Genomic DNA, 17,104 nt, shown 5'->3' on the forward strand with positions numbered 1-17,104 from the left:
AGGAAGGAAACCACATTTGTTTAACACAGCAAGAGGCCCTTCTCTACCTGCCCAATGGCCTTGAGCATTATGCTGTCCTGGCCTCTCAATGTGCTGGCTGGCCTTGCCTGGCTGCTCATGTCTGATAAGATATGCCAACTCCCTTGAGAGTTATTGAGAGCTGAGGGTGAGAGGCAAAGCAATCTTCGGGTTACATTTTCAAAGGTTTGTGAAGGAAGTAAGACATTTACATGCTATCTCTATTCTCTTCTGCAAGAAACCCCACAGGTTAAGGAGAAACCTCTGATCTGCTATCTGCCAGCAAAGACTGGGTTTTTAAAAAAGTAAGCCACTAGCTTCTTTGTAGCTATTTTGCCTTTACTTTCCTTCCAACTCCGATGCACATGATTTGATTTCTATTTCAGAAGTATACAAATTATAGTGACATGTTATTAACTTAACCACCATGAAAAATCACACATATTTTTTTACAATCGTACTCAGTTATAAAGCTGAAAACTTGTGTATTTCTATCTCTTGATGATATGGGGAATAAGTCACTGTTACGTATATCCTCAAACATGAACAAGTTCAGCAGCTTTCATCTTTATAATTTCCTTGCATGCTTACATAGCACATAAAATTACCACGTTGATAATTACATTAATATTTATTTATATAATTTATTTACAACCTGTCTAGTAACTAAGAATTGAAGTGGCTTGCATTAATAATTACACTGAAAATATCTGCCAAGTTTTCAAGAAGTGGCTAATGTTGACACAGTCATATTTTTCCAATAGAAGAACCCGGAACCCAGAGTTTTATTCTTTATTGCATTCAGGATAGCTAAAACCTTAAGGAATAATGTTTATAATTTATTTACTTTTCTTTGTGTGTAATGTAAATAAGCTTTAAATAAACTGACTGTGGAAAAGACAATTTCTAGTTAGAATACAGGTTGTATGCTCTAAGTTTGTTTGTAAACCTGGTTATTGCAACTTGAACTTTTTTTCTCTCAGAAGAAATACTGGTAAATTGTGCCTAGGTTTCAAATAGTCAACAGGTTTGTTTAAACCACAGTATCTCCAACAGTAGGTAATAATTTACATTCCATTGGATGCATGGATTATATTTAAGAATGTTCTATGGGAAAATACACCTAAACTTCCAACTCAAGAAAGAAAGAACACATTTCCTTTCCAGCTGGCTATGGAAGTGAAGTCTCCTACAGTCCCATAGCCTTGGTGGCATCAGGAGAGGATTGGAAAAAGAGCTCCATCTCTGCCTGCTAACTACTATGGCAACAAGCACCACAGTGACTGGAAAGCAAAAAGGTGGGCATAAAAAAGATATCTGTTGGCAATTTATTAGCTCTACATTTACTTAGGAGAGAGCACTCTTTAGGTCAAATGCTCCCAAGACATTCTGAACAAACAAATACACTCAGAGGCAGACTCCTGCTGCCCATTCATATATACAGATCATTCATAATTCAGGCGCTATGTGTATTGAGTGTCATGCCAAGATTTGATGCATGGAAAATCTGAGAAAAGAATTTTACATTAGTAAGAGATCTAAGAGACCATTTAGGTCAATTCCCTCATTTTATAGAAAAGGAAATGCCCCTCCTTATTTACTGTCAAATTACTTTTTCTTCTATAATTTAATTTTAGTATTTATTAATTTATCATTATCCACAAAATCGGACTTCAACTTCCAGTCCCCAGTGTAGGGGATATATTCAAAGGCTGTCGACGTAAGAAACATCCAAACCTGTAGAGAATTTTTACGAGTTTATTTGAGCCAAACTGGTGACAATTGCTGGGAAGCAGAATCTCAACGGACTGAGAAAATGCTCCGGAGAATGGCAGTTTTGCAACTTATTTCATACATCAGAATTAAAGGAGGAGATGTAAGGGGAGTTACATGAAATCTACCGGTGGCAGGTTAAGGGGGTGGGAGAAAGCAAAGCAGGGAAATCTCTGGCATTGGATAACAAGTAAAACAGAAGAGACACATATTTCTTTTACATTGGCGGGTACGGGATCGTTAATAATTAACATTTACATCGTATTTAGATGGTATGTGGGGAACAAGATAACAACGAGGGGTTCTGTGGTCTGTGCTTTGGTGCAGTGGGTATGCCCTGAGGGGTCTGGCAAAGGAAATTATTCTGACATTTCAAAGGTATGTTATCTTAGATGCAAAAAGACAATAGGCAGGCTCGCTTAAGGTAGACTGATGTTTGTCAAGGAAGCTAGAATGTAACTACCCACCCACTATGATTCATTTTTAGTTACGAATTTTTATGTTCGGACCATCCGAGTGGTTACTTTCGGTCTCTGAGTCTGCAAGGGCCACCATGCAGGTTTCCCCTGAGCTTGTCAGGTTTAGTATGTGGCCCCTTTTTTATCCATAGTATCTACTGTAGAAGAGGAAATCTCTGTGTGGGATGGGAGAAGAAAGGAAAAAGCATATCTCTCATCTAGAAAGAGAGTACCAAGAATAGGAACGGGAATTTATGTTTAGCAAGAATGTCATGTTTAAAAATGTTGCTAAACAATATAGTGAAATGGGCATACCCTGTCGACTTCTGCATCTCTCACACTGTATTTGCACCAAGAAAGAACTCATTAAAATTTCTGTGAATGTCATTAAGAAAGATAAGGCTCAAGAAGTTAAATAACCTTTCTCAAACTCAAGCATCTACTGGCAGTCCTGGGCCAATAACCTAAATCTTATACGCCTGACCTATACTCATTCTGCTATAGAACAGTATATTCTCCAACTTTCCGAACCTTCTGAGAGAGATTATATTGGCCCCGATGAATTTTGCTTCCTTGAAATGTGACTTTGCTGCTTTTTCTATGCACCCGTGGAATCTATCCACCTCTCCCTTGGATCTTGACTGGCCTTGCGACTTGCTTTGACTGAGAGAATGAGGCAGCATTGACATTGTGCAACTTGCAAGGCTAGGGCTTAAGAGCTCCTGCACCTCAGGCTTTTGCTGTCCTGAGAATGTCATGTAGGGAAGCTGGACTAGCCCCCGGAGGATGAGAACACACATGAAGGAGAACCAAGGTGCCCCATCCAACTGACAGCTATGTAGGTTAGGCCATCATGGACTCTGTGGCCAAGCAGATGCTCCAGCTGAAGGCAAGCTGCATGAATAAGCCCAAACTTATAAACAGAGAACTTATAAACACAGACCTTATAAAAGAGAACATCAAATAGATCTTAAATTCACATTAATGGAATTTCTATATTATTCCCAGAAATGGTCTTGTTATGGACTTGTAAATTTTGCTCACATGATAGCATAAGTTGTCAACAATGACATATATAATAATACCACTATAACCAAAATGTTCCTTTCCTCTACTCTCCCTATGCTCACTTTTCCTTCCTGCCTTGGCTCATGCTTCTCCATATCCCTAGAAGTGTTTTCTCTCTTTGCTTCTTTGAATCCAGCCATAGCCCAACCACAGTCCCACTTCATAAATGAAATTTTTCATGATTTTAAGGCCCTTATGGATTTCTTCCTTTTTATAACTTTTAGTTCACTATTCACATCTCAGCTTCTTCCTTAGATTTGTGCAACTATTTCCTTCCTATGAGCTTTCACCGCAGACGATGGGCACTGTGCAATATTCTTACTTTGTTTCTCAAATGGTGCTTAGCATTTTCTGCAAGCTCCTAGAGTTCAGGAACCCTCTTTTAGTACATCTTAGAATACCCAGTGTATGGCACAGCACAAATAACCGTTCGATAAGCGTTTGATCAGCTGAACTGGAAATAGGGGAATGTTCAGTAAATGTTTGTTGAATAATCAAGTGCTGTTATCATCAGTGTAGATCCAGAAATAGAGGGAAATGGTGGTCCGAGAAGACAATTCTCCTGAACATCAACCTCTCTGAATATCACGGAAGAGAAGCATTTGATCTCTGGGAGATGGAGGGCAAGCAAGTCACAGGTAAGATGTTTTGATTGGGTGTTTTTGTGTTTTGTGATTTTGAGGGTTTTTGCTTGTTTGTTTCTGTGTGTCTTTCCCCTCCAGTGGGAAGTCAAGGGTCTATAAATGAAATATACAGCTGTTGAAGAGAGAAGGGAGAGAGGGAGCTCTTTTGAGTTAGAATGAAACTTTCTAACTCACCTGTAGGGTGATAAGGCCGACAGTTTCATAACCCAGGAGCCATGGGCTCCAATATTTACTCAAGAATGACTAGCAAGGGGAAGCTTTGTTGTTCTTGGGGATGATATTTTTTGTAATCTACTACCATCTTCAGCTGTAACCTGGCCTTTTTATGTAATTTAATGTAACGTACTATTACCTTCTTCTTAGTCACCATCTGACATCTTAATATAATGTAGAAATAAACATATTCTGCAATTAAGAAATACCATGTTGAGTGTTATTTGTTTCCAGAAAGGCAGGATGATAGGTCAGAAGCAAGAAAGGAAAGAGGTGAGGAAGGAAAAGGAGAGAGAGAGAGAGGAAATATAAAAAAATCTGAAACATTTCAAGATATTGAACAATCCTTCCTCAGGTCTTAAGCCTCTAAGAAATGCAAAGAATTAATTATGGAAAGACTAGGTGATAAAATTCCTTCATTTAACTCAATAAGAGGTCAGAAAACATAATTGAACTCATTTGTAATTGAATATCCTGCCATTGGGGCAGATTTAAAAAAGAGTAAACTTAAAGAGACATAACAATATTAAATGTTTTTCTGTCTTTTTAACATTTGCGATAAAACATTCTTTTTAAAAAAGAGAATTAGGACTGTGATGGGGCTTCATTTAGGTAGCAACAGGAATTGAATAGTATGTGATTTGTACTTGGGCATCTTAATTTAAATAATTATAATATCGTAAAGAAAAATGAATCTTAGCTCCTTCAATGTTTTATTATATCTGACAAGTTCAGTAAAAGGGCACCTATTTACTGGTGCATTATGCGTCATATGTTCTGCACACTCATTAAAAATAATGAGAACATATTTAAAAGTCATTGCCCAGAGAATCTTTGGGGACGGAGCACGGGAAGAGGTAAGTGGCAACAGATTGTTATTTAAGTGTCTATCTCTGTTTTATCAGCCTTTAGGAAAAAAGAAAAGTAACAATCTTAAGCAGATATTCTTTAATGTAAAGATCACACATTTTCTTGGAAAAGTAGGCAGATGAAACATGTTCAAACCCCTGACTATACTTTCAAAATTAAATGGACTATAGTGGCAGTTTCACATGTGTAGTCTTTACTTTGAGACAGCTAGAAGAGTCAACCCCAATCAATTAAGGCAGTCCTTTTCCTCCTTTAATCTTTAAATATCTTTTGCAAAATAAATGCATTCTCTTATCTTATACCAAACGTACCTTAACAAATGTACAGATCACAGGCATAGAAGTAATTAAGCAAATCAAGGTCTTCCCTCGAGTTTTGTAACCACCTTCTTATCCAGCTGCTCCATATCAACAGCTGGCATGAATTATTGGTAACATTTGGCTTACTGGATAATAAGAAGGATATAGTTTTTCGTTGGTCACAATATTACTTTTTCTGAGCTGTTTAAATATGTATATTCAGAAACATGTTTTTTAATCCTTCAGAAGCCTAATCATAGCCACAGTAGCCACTAACAAGACATATTTCTTGTGCCATGAAAGTACGGCTGAATCTTATGGCTCTTAATCTTAACTTTGCAAGAGAATGTAATTAGGCCCCAATCCTCTGAAATGTCATGAGAGCTTCTTTTGAGCATAGAACATTCCTCCCTCCACCATCTTCCACTTTCCAACAAACCCGGTCCTGTGATAAAAGCCATTAAGTATTTTCATTCTGACACCTGGAAGCCATACAACCAGGCAAAACGGCCAGCACTTCCTCCATCTGTTTTAATAATGCTGAACCAGAGCATTCATCATCATCTATTTTACCAAGACTAGATTTTGCTGACAAGGGTTCAGTAAAATTCTTTCAGGTATAAGTACTTCCCAGGGAGTAGCAAATGACTATTAATCCCTTAGCCTTGTGGGTTATTGAACGCATTAAAAAAACTGGCAGAGATTGAGGGCCTAGCCTCTCAGTATACAGCGCAAGTGGAAGGGTATGATGCTTATCTCAGTGAGGTGGAAGTCTTACTTAAAAAATATTTCTGATTTTGACAAATGATGTAAATTTTGAAAAGGGTCAATATCTCCATGCCCCATTTTCTCTATCTAAAAAAATGAGATAAATGGGAACAACTAAGCATAGTTGTTTTGTGACAATAAATGAGGATCACTTTCTTAGAAGCTTTGAAATCTCTGCCATGAGTCCAACCATAGCAGATTGGGGGGTTAGGGCATGGTCCATGTAAAGGTCCCATGCAGCAGTCCTTACCATATAACAACATTCCATGTTGGAGATAAAGGGAGAAGGGAAACTGGTGTAACTGCAAACAAATATCAATAATCCAATCTTTTAAGCTTCTCTATATATACCTCCCTTTGGTAGGTGTCTAAATCTACAAGTTACAAGGTGGCACATAACAAATTTTGAGTACAATCAAATTGAGTGTGGAAATTTTAAAGCACAATCGAGTTGGGCCTGAAAAAGTCAAGTACAATTGAGTTTGCCTAAATGAATCAGGTGTAATTGAGCTGAGTAACTGGATTTTGCTCAGCACTGGCCCTTGGCCAAAATGAGCGGTGCATGGGCAAAGAGACACGACTGGGCTTAAAACTTTCACAGAATATTTTCTACAGAGCAAGAAACTTTGCAGAATAGAAAGACAAAGTTGAAAATTTGATTACTAAAACTAGTCAATTATAGTCACGAAGTTATCCTATAGGCCTTATGCTCTTTATAATAAAACCACTATTCCAATGGTTCTCAACCTTGAGTGAGCATCAGAACTATCTAGAGGGCTTGTTAAAACACATCTTTGAGTCCCACCCCTAGAGTTTCTGATTCGTTAAGTCTGGAGGGAGCCTGAGAATTTGGATGTGTAACAAGTTCCCAGGTGAGGCTATCGTGCTGGTCGAAGACCACACTTTGAGAACCACTGTTCTAACAAGCAGCTAAGATTGAAGCATTTTACAAATACTTTAAAATACTTTTACTACTTTAAAAATACCTCTAATATTTTAAAAAGATAAGGTAATGACACTTGTCTATGTCTTTACAAGTAAACTGTACTAGATTATGCAAATGTCTTCTTCATGATAATTTAAACTACCTAAATTGTCATTTACATTCAATGACAACTATATCTACCTTCTCTGTCTTGTGTAGCTGTAATTAGAGATTGCTAATGCTCTGAAATCTGAGGAAATCTCTGCATATTTTTTTATTTGGTTGAAAATAATTGTAGCAGAATGAATAATACATTAGATAAGATTAGGTATGGATTAGGGGTAATAGCTCCTTTAACAATACCTTTTCGGGCTTCTATGTCATCTGCTTTAATAATGCATGGCTTTCATTTATTCAGTCAACAAATATTTACAGAGCATATAGTGTGCACCAGGCATAGGAAATAACACTAGTTAATATTATTTGACACTTACCATGTGCTAGCATCTATACTCATCTAATTCTCACAATTACATGCTGTTATTATTCTCACTTGATAAATGAGAAAACTGAAGCATTGAGAGGCTGAGTACAATAAGAAAGCAGAGATTCACATTCAGGTCATAAGCCTCCCAAACGTGGGCTCTTAATTGCTATTCCTCTATAGTTCTTAATGTCTAGTAGAGAGATTTTAACAATGTATAATTCAAGGCCCTGGTAAGGGAAGTCCTGAATATACATGGAAACTAGGTGGGTCTCCACAACCAACACCTGGGGGATCAAGGAAGCTTTGCCCAAGGAAGGAGATTATAAGCAAATATTTTAAGGAGCTGTGAGGTGGAAGGGGTGTCCTAGGCAGAGGGAAGGCTCATAGCAAATATTTGTCAAGGAGAGGGCCCTAGTAACATTTTAAACAGGCCAAAAAAGTCTGGAATGGCTAGAGAGTAGAGAGACAAAAAAAGTGTCGGTGGTCACTGGTCCATAGATCTATGAAAAGAATACAATTCTAGGACAAAATAATTGTTTTGTCCTTCAAACCAGCCTATACATCTTTTAATGCTATATCTTGATGTGCAAACTCAAAACTTTAGAATTATTAATATATCTCACTCCATCACCCTGACATCTATCAGATGCCTAAACTAAAGTTTTCTACCTTTGTAGCTCTCTCAATTACCAATGGGTGGGAAACTCTAACTGTACACTTAATATTCCTTATTCAGACAAGCTATGATGATAACGGTAACAGCAACATCTGCTGAATCCCCTTCTATGTGCCCTATTCTAAGTATTTTACTTGCTTTTCATTTAAGGTGGACCATATCTTAGGTAGATAATACTCTGATCCCCATGTCAAGAATGAGAAATGGGGGCTAAAGGAGGTGCTTAATCAAGGTCATTCAGCCAATTAGTGGTAGAGCCAGGATTCAACTCATGTCTGATTGATCCCAGACCCCAAGCTCCTAACTTTTATATTCTAGTGAATTACAATAAGCTCTTAGTAGATATCCTAATATCCTTTCATCCCTTCCAGTTTATTCCAAAAAACAATACTTCTCATGTTAGCCCCTTGCTCAGTAATCTGTCAAGTTAGGTTACCTACAATCACTGTGATGTATTTCGTATTTTCCAATCTTTGAGTATTTGAGGATGCTACTACCTCCACCCCTACTCCCTATAGCTTTGCATTTTAAAATCCTACTCAATCATCAAGACCCTTCTCAAATTCTGTTGTGTTCTTAAAGGTTTTTTTGGTCCCCAAATTTGAATCCACATAACACTTTATTTGCATAACTTCATCAACTCATCACTCTTTTCTTTCTGTGCTAGAAGCCCCCTTAGGACAGAAACACATTTTATCTATCTCTGGAACTCATTCATCTCTGGAATTTCTGAGCCTTGACTAGGATTACATACATATTGGTCAAATGGAAATGCACTAAGAAAGAAATGGAAATTACTGTAGGGAGAAGCAGAAACAGAGACTATATCTTAACACAGACTCCATCTTAAGTCACTAAAACTATGTTACTTGGAGAGTCCATAAAATATAGCATTATATTTTGTTTTTTTTTTGCATAAATATTTAAATTCTAAAACATAACTCTGGCACTTTGGTTTATATAGAAATTTCATTCTGAATCATCCTTCAATTTCTGCTACTTATCCATAGTAACTGCTATAATATTCGTTCTTCCTTAAGTACCTTAGTTAATTAAGCGTGGAATCATCTGAATCAAATAGCCAAAGGGAATAAAATAATATATCAGTTAAAAAGAGGTTCATCTAAAATTTCAAACATAAATTTTTGCATGATTTATGATGTTAAGTAATTTGACATTTGGAGGTGTGACTTTTTCACTTTAGAAGACAGAGTAAATTTAAAGGAGCTGGAGCCACTGACTAAGGTAGTCACAGGGACTGGTAAATATGGTAGTGTTGAAATACCCTAAGCAGAGCCACAATTAAGCGTCTCCACACACATGTGTATCATTTTTTTTTCTCAGCAAAGCAATGATCCTAAGTGAAGGTCAAATCAGCATAACAAACATGGCTAACTTTTGGATCTCAATCATGTCAGTCAGGAGCTACTTGCTTTTTTGAAATATAGTTAATCCTACTTGCAGAGGCCAGCACTTAATAATAGGCAAAATTGGCAGGTAGAAATTATAAATACATTTGAAATTTTCTCAGCTCATTTTACCCACCAGGGGTTGCTGTGATTTTCAGGATAATTTAAAAATAAGGCAGCAGGTCAGAACATGAAATATTAAAGAGGTTAACAAAGAAATGGAGGAATATTCTTTTTTCCCCAGTAAATGAAAGAAGACACACACATACGTGCACATATATGACAAATAACAGTGTCTCTCTTTCTGAAGCTCTTAAAAAAATAAAGGCATCTTCAGGATCTTTCCTAAATGGAAAGATAGTTTCATCTGACACTTTGAATAAGAAAAAGAGAATTTCAGATATCAGATATGGAAAAGAACTCAAAGAACAGACCAAACAAACCACCCATTGAGCAGCATAGTTTTCATTTCAAGTGATGCAGACACAGCAATTTTATCTTCTGATTCTATTACCAACACTAATCTCAAAGTTCCTTCTGTAAAAATATTCCTTATGTGAACACCTCTTTAATAAACGCTCACACAGACAGGGGGTAAGGAGATCAAAGGACTGAGATTCTGGAAAGATTACCTTTGAAGCGCAGTTCTTTTGGTAATAATACTAGAAATAGCTAAATAGTTGTAATATTATTATGTAAATCCCTCTCTAATTTTCAACCTAGCTTGCCACAAATAGAAGGAATGTTGACTAAATATGAGGCTAAATTTGTGATACTAACCAATGGCTCAGCAAATATAAGAATTCAGCACAGTTCTCTTATGTGGCAGGCAGGAGAAATGATCAGGAAATTGATGCTAAGGCCTTTGGAATGACAGAGGGGCACATCCCAGGGACCATCCTATATTGGGACTTCCTGTACAACTGTTGACCACATGCTCCCTTGGCTGTAAGTGTTAAGACCTTACAAGAAGCTGATGATAACGAGGAAGTAAGGAAGATTTAACTGTCAGAAAAGAGGCTGAGCAGTGTTGTTAAGAGGGTATAGAGCTTATGAAATAGCAAGGCTTAACAAAAAAGGAGAGGACAGCTTCTCATAACAGAAAAATAATAAACACAAGTTTGTTTTCTTCAAAGGAGATAGAACAAGACAAAAGCAGGAAGTGTTGTTCTTCCTTCATCCTGCCAGATTTTCAATGGAAAGTCAAGTGTGTGCATCAATCACAATAAGAGAGAAGAGACCAAAGTGATACTGCCTTCAATTTTTTTTGAAAGGAAAGTACAAAGATGTATCACATAGCACACTGTTCTTCATTTTGCTTTTTAAAACAGTCCGGTACATGCCGCACTATGAAGTAATTCCCACTGAAATAGTCCCATGCGCGCCAAGCACGACCTCTCTTTAAACTTCCTGTATGGTTCATGCTACTTAGCACTTAAGGCCAGCATTTAGGCTGAAAAGAGAATTCTATTTCATACTTCTCCAAAACAAAGGTTCTGGGTCCACATTATTTAGGTGCTTCTAAGCCTCAAAGGCCCTTGCTTTGCTGTGGTTACAAAGAATATTCCACATACTTGGATAGTTAGAAGTCAAATATTTTTTAAAGAGTCAAGATTATTTGCCAGAGAATTTCTAAGAGAATAGATACTAACCATATGCCCTCCAAATTTTGTATAAAACTAAAAACAAGGAGAACAAATAATTTATTTGCACTCCATCTCATCATTGCACAATTAATTTAATATGCTCTCTCGTGGGTTCAGCCTATGATGTCACTTTCTGGGATAGAAATCAAATTTTGCTAAATTCTATTAAATGAAACTGAAATAATATATACAGGCTGTCCTGAATTATGGACTTGGTTGGTCATAAAAATTGTTTGCCATTTAGTATTTTGGATACTAGAATACATCTTTTTTTAAATCAACATTCTAAATAGTGGTTAATTCCAGGCAAAACTACATAAATTTATTTGCCCCATAATGAATCGAAAGGAATGTATTATGTTCATAGCACTACAGAAGTGATAATGTACTAGAAGAAATAATTATAGCTAACACATATTGAAAGCTTACAGTTGGCTAGAAACTATGCTAAAAGCTTTACATGTATTATCTCTTTTAATCCTCACAATAACCTTATGGTACAGATGAGGAAACTGAGCCTCAGAATATTGTGACCTGCTCTAGATGACACAGTAAGTGGTGAACACAGAAGTTGAGTACAGGGAGTTGAATTCCAGAGACAACATGAAGTGTTAAGAAACCTAGGCCTCTAGTTCCTGCTCCTTGTGGGACTATGGACAGGTTACTCAATCACAATCAACCTGTTTCCTCAACTGCAAAATCAGAGCTGGATTCACTGATTCTTTTAACTCCCTTTCATCTGAAAATTCTGTTCTATTCGCTAAATTCTACATGTAATTGTCTTTGATTGAAAATGCATTCAGAGTTTCAAATTAGGATAAGATCAACATCCCTTTCCCTCTTACCTGGGGGAGGAGGAGAACCTCTAGGAAGAAGGAATCAGCAGTGGAGTTTGGAATTCTAAAGGACATACGGAGAAGGGTATACGGAACCTGTTAGATGGAGAGCTAGGAGCTCTTGAGGGTTTGAGGTCCTGGTTAGAGCTCTGCCATTAGGTTCTTTTGCATGTGTTGGAATGTTTCTCTTTTTATGCAAGGTTGTACTCCTTCCAGGACCATAGTTCAACAGAATGCACAGTTGAAAGATCTTTCCTCGTTCTATCCCTGAAACAAGTAATACATAATCCCACTGATGTTTGCTAAGAGTTTTTATCTCCGGTAACCAAAGAAGTGGACAAGAAGTGAAAGGGCTTCCTGCTATACACACATGCTGCTCCCCTTTTTCTATTTGTTACTTTCCACTTTGGCTCTGTAGAAAAGGCTAAGGTGTTTGAATAAAGAAAGAAAGAAGAAACCATTTGAATTTTAGAAAAAAAAAAAATCGAGACTCCAAGTTTCTGCAGCATTGCTCTTTAGGAAGAGTAGGGAGCTTCAGTGAGGGGATCAGATAAAAATTCAAGATTCTATCTTCAAAAATGCCTGGATATGGAGGAGTCAAGTAGAGGAAAGGAGGTGGGGAGCACAATCTTTATGGTTGATACCACTCATTCTTCTTCCCTTCCCTATTTTACCACAGATCTTCCCAGAGCATACAATAGGGCAAAGGGAAAAACTGATAAGGTGATGGGAAAGAGAGGGAATAATTGAAACTTCATGCCACAGAAACACGGGGAAGAGGTTCTTTGTGTTTGTTTGTTTGTTTGTTTGTTGGTAAGTACTAATGAGTATTAATATGAGAGAGGTGATTCAGAAAAGCTGTATATTCAAACATGAGTATAAACATATGTAACAGAATATTAGGCTCAGAGTAGATATCTTAGAGGTTACCTAGCCTTATCACCTTATCAATGCAAGAAATTTTCTTAGAGCATCTTTGACATATGGTAAGGCAGACTCTATTTCAATAGTCTAAATAACCCATTTCATTCTTGGACAGTTCCAATAGTTAGAAAGTTCTTGGAACTTCCTACTATTTTGGTAGAAATTTGGTAAGGACAGAAAATGAGTCTCTGCATTTGCATCCCCAGAACCTCTGATTTAGCACACAGAAAAAACTCAGTAAATTATACTTTAGATTAATATACAAGTACATTTATGGATATAAGCTATCTGAAGAAACAGATTGTCTACTTTCTAATCCATATAATAACTCTTTACATATCTGCTAACAATTATCATGTATCCTAAGCTTCTCAAGCTAATTATTCTCAATTTTCTCAACTAAATGTCACTGTTCTGGTGATCCGACTCTGGGAACTTATGTTACCTGTATGTGCCATTGTCATTTCTTATATATATTCAAAGGAAATGAAATTTTAAAAAGGGAGTATTAAAAATCCTTTTATCACATCTATTCCTCTTTGTTATTAGCCATAAAAGTCCTTTGAATTTTCTATAGCCTTCTTAAATATTTCAACACTAAAATAAATAACATATGTTCATGGTAAAAAAAAAAAAAGAGAAAATGAAATGAAATCGTCTCACAATCCCAACTATCTAGGTATATCTTCTTTCAGTTCTTTTTTTAAAAAAAAAGATTTTAAAAAGTAATTTAATCATGCTGCATATATCATTTTATATCCCATTTTTACTTAAAAATATACAATGAACATTTTCTCATTTTATTATAAATTATTCATAGAGACCATTAAAGTATGTACATTTCATTAGAGAGCTATCAGTTATTTATCTGACAAATACCTTAAGGTTGTATAACACTTAATATATCACTACGACAAATAGGACTTTAGAAAAAAATCAATGTAGATGAATTTTTTGCTATATCCCTGATGATCGGTTTAGGACAGATTACTAGCAGTGTAGTTAATAGGTCGAAAGGAATATGTTTTTAATAAAACTTTTGAAATTCCCTTTCTCAAGACACCTTTTCCAGCACTCAAGACTAGGTTAAATTCCCTTATTATATGTTACTGTAGTACTCTGCAGTTCTCTTTTATAATCCTAATCACCATTTTGAATACTTGGCTGTCTTTTCATTTCCTTTTAGACTGCAAACTGCATTAACGCAGGACTATGAACATCTTTGTTAATTGTGTTTTGCACAGGGCCTAGCACATAACACATACTCAATGCATATTTTATTTAGTTGAATATTGTTAAATTGTTTCCTTAAAAAGATATTTGAATTTGTACACCAGAAGCACTGTTTGTATATATCCAACTCAGTGCATTAACATCCTAAAACTCTGATACTCCAAGTGGGGTAAAATACTCGTGGTGTGATTCAATTTTTATTATAAATTAAGCATGTGGTTTAGAATTCATCTTTCAGCTATTATGAATTGACCGAGTATATTAAGTTCTGCACTAAAAATTCAGTGAGACTGTTATCGGAACATTACCAGCTCTCGGGGTAGAAAAGTTCCTTCTTGGCGGGCAATGACCAGCGATGCTGTCTCTCCCTGCTTGGTGCTCCTCAGCATGGCCACGAGCTCTTCCTGAGTTCGTCCAGTGACGTCTCTGCCATTTACCTAATGAATGCAACCACATGTACAGCTACGATTACGACACTTGCCATCTCTTTCTACTCTAGATGGTTTTTGAAAGTAAGCAGTGAATGGATGTCCCACGATCAATGAAGATCTGAAAAGATGAAAACTGAGCACATGGGCCCACACCAACCATGTTTAAAGTACCGATATTATACTGACCATCATTATCATGGTGACGGATGGTCTCAGACAGTTGCAAATTAATATAAGCAGTCTCTCCTAAGACATTATTTTCTTATGAGGAGAAAACCAAATTGAAAGACACAAGAGACTGATTCCTCGAATAAGAAAGAAGTGGATTTCAGAAGCTTAACTGGTACCATTTTCTGTCTAAGAAGCAGAAATGGATTACATGGCCAATTCCTCTGGAAACAAGAGTCTATTGTTATAATTCTACAGTATTCCCCGTGTTTAGAATATTATAGTCACCAAGGTATCATAAATTATTGGAAATTCTAATTTGGAGCTACATTAAGTTATTTGGTACATCATCTTTCATAATCTAGAACTGCATATAAAGCTATGTAATATTGCTTTCTTGCCATGAGAAAGTTAAATGGAACCAGATAGTTTCAGTGAAGATAAGTTTCTTGAAAGGTGAGTTGAAAATATATGTTTAGCCAAGAAGATGATGCTTTCAAACAAAAATAAATGAGAGGAAAAAAAAAAACCTCTTGCTTTGGATAATTCCAAATACCTCTCCATAGGCACAGATCAACCTGAGACAAGCTAGCCCATTCTTGAGAGAAATTTAAAGAAATTGTTACCAGGGCTTGGGTGTAACTTTGAAATTCTTAACCCTAATTAAATAAACCCTTGGATTTGATCCAAATTCCCCAGGGACTCTACGAGGTAGAAGTGAAAAAGAGAAGACAGGGAAAAGTTTTCAGTGTTACTTGTCCCCATACCACTGACTTCACTGGGGACTTACAGAGTTAGGCTGCTTTTAACTAGTTTTATAATTAAAATATTTAACTTGTCGTTAAGTAACAATTTTTAATATATTATATTCAAAATGCAAATCTTAATACATATGGTTATATACTTATTTAAACACCAGTAAACATTTTATTGATGATATCAATACCAATTCTTACCTCCAAAATTCTGTCCCCTGATTGTAGGCGGCCATCTTTTATTGCTGCTCCCTTTGGTAAAATGTTTTTTACAAAAATGGGACCAGGACCATGTATGGAAGAGTCTCTGGTAACTACAGTGAAACCAAGTCCTTCAGGGCCTAGCATAGAAGACCAGGAAAATGCACGGTCACCTTAAGCAGGAACAACATTATATTTAATCTTACAGTAAAATCTACCTAATTTAGACTAATGTAGAATAAGTGAAATATTTACATTCCAGCAAATACTTTAAATATGCTTCGGTTGTTCTGGTTTCAAATACAGATTATAGTTCCTGACAGGCCATGGTGGTATCAAAGTGAATTTAGGGCCCAGTGCAGATGTGTAACACTTTCGTTTATTAAGGTCCTAGAAGAAATGCCACATGTTATCCATACACCCGGGAGATTGATTTCTCAGTAAACCATAAGAGGCAAAAGGCCATCTGACATGAGTTTTGTCAGGCAAAAGGCCGTCTGACATGAGTTTCAATCAGTTAGCTAACCTGTGGCTCCCTTCTTTACCTGTGTCTCAGTTCCTTGTGTGCCGTATTCCACTGTCCCTTCACTCTCTCTTGCTGCTCCTGTCCCCTTCTCTTGTATCTCCAAGCTTTCTCTGTAAGTATATATATTTTTCACTCTTTCTAAAGGTATGCTCAATTTGTATAGCCTAAAGAATCTTTACCTCTATCTTACTGCTTCTTCAGTCTTCCATCACCAATGACCTCACGTGACCCTATCAGTAAATCTTCCCATTTTTGATCTTTCCTCTTCTCTAATTTTGACACTTCGTGCCAGTTACTTTTCTTGACATTACCTCCCCATTCGGTTACCTTTATTTTCTGATTATTTTCTATCTCTCGGATATCACATTATATGTCATTTTCTGTCTTTCTCCCACAATAACATAAATGTTCCCCAAGGGTCTGTCCTGGAATAATCTGTCCTCTAGACTCTGTGTTGGCCAGCTCCAGGCTCCAAATACCATCTCCCTATGGATGCCACCTAAATGTCATTGTTGACCCTAATCTCTCTGGTGTAAGCTTCCTAGATATCATCATGCACATAATTTAACCAGCTTTCCAAACTTCACTATGAACCCTTTCTCCAGTCCAGAGTCTGACCTTTCAAATATACTCATTTCTGATTTCTAGCAATGGCATCTCCACTGTGCAAGCCACTCTGGCTGAAATCCTCAGCAATAACTATAACTCCTCTCTCTCTTCTCTCTTCTATCCAGTCAGCTACTAAGGCATACATACTATATTTAGACAGACGCAAT

General features: G+C 36.7%; 1 protein-coding gene across 1 annotated transcript in view; it reads right to left on the reverse strand.

The window, feature by feature from the left end:
* Positions 1-17,104, reverse strand: part of PARD3B (par-3 family cell polarity regulator beta) — a 948,153-nt gene that overhangs the window by 407,655 nt on the left and 523,394 nt on the right. Inside the window, exon 10 of the mRNA XM_011369686.2 lies at positions 14,556-14,684. Within this exon, the coding sequence (XP_011367988.1) occupies positions 14,556-14,684 (129 nt within the window). The remainder of the gene's footprint in view (positions 1-14,555; positions 14,685-17,104) is intronic.

The sequence above is a fragment of the Pteropus vampyrus genome, unplaced genomic scaffold, assembly GCF_000151845.1.
Source record: "Pteropus vampyrus isolate Shadow unplaced genomic scaffold, Pvam_2.0 Scaffold152, whole genome shotgun sequence".
Lineage (NCBI taxonomy): Eukaryota > Metazoa > Chordata > Mammalia > Chiroptera > Pteropodidae > Pteropus > Pteropus vampyrus.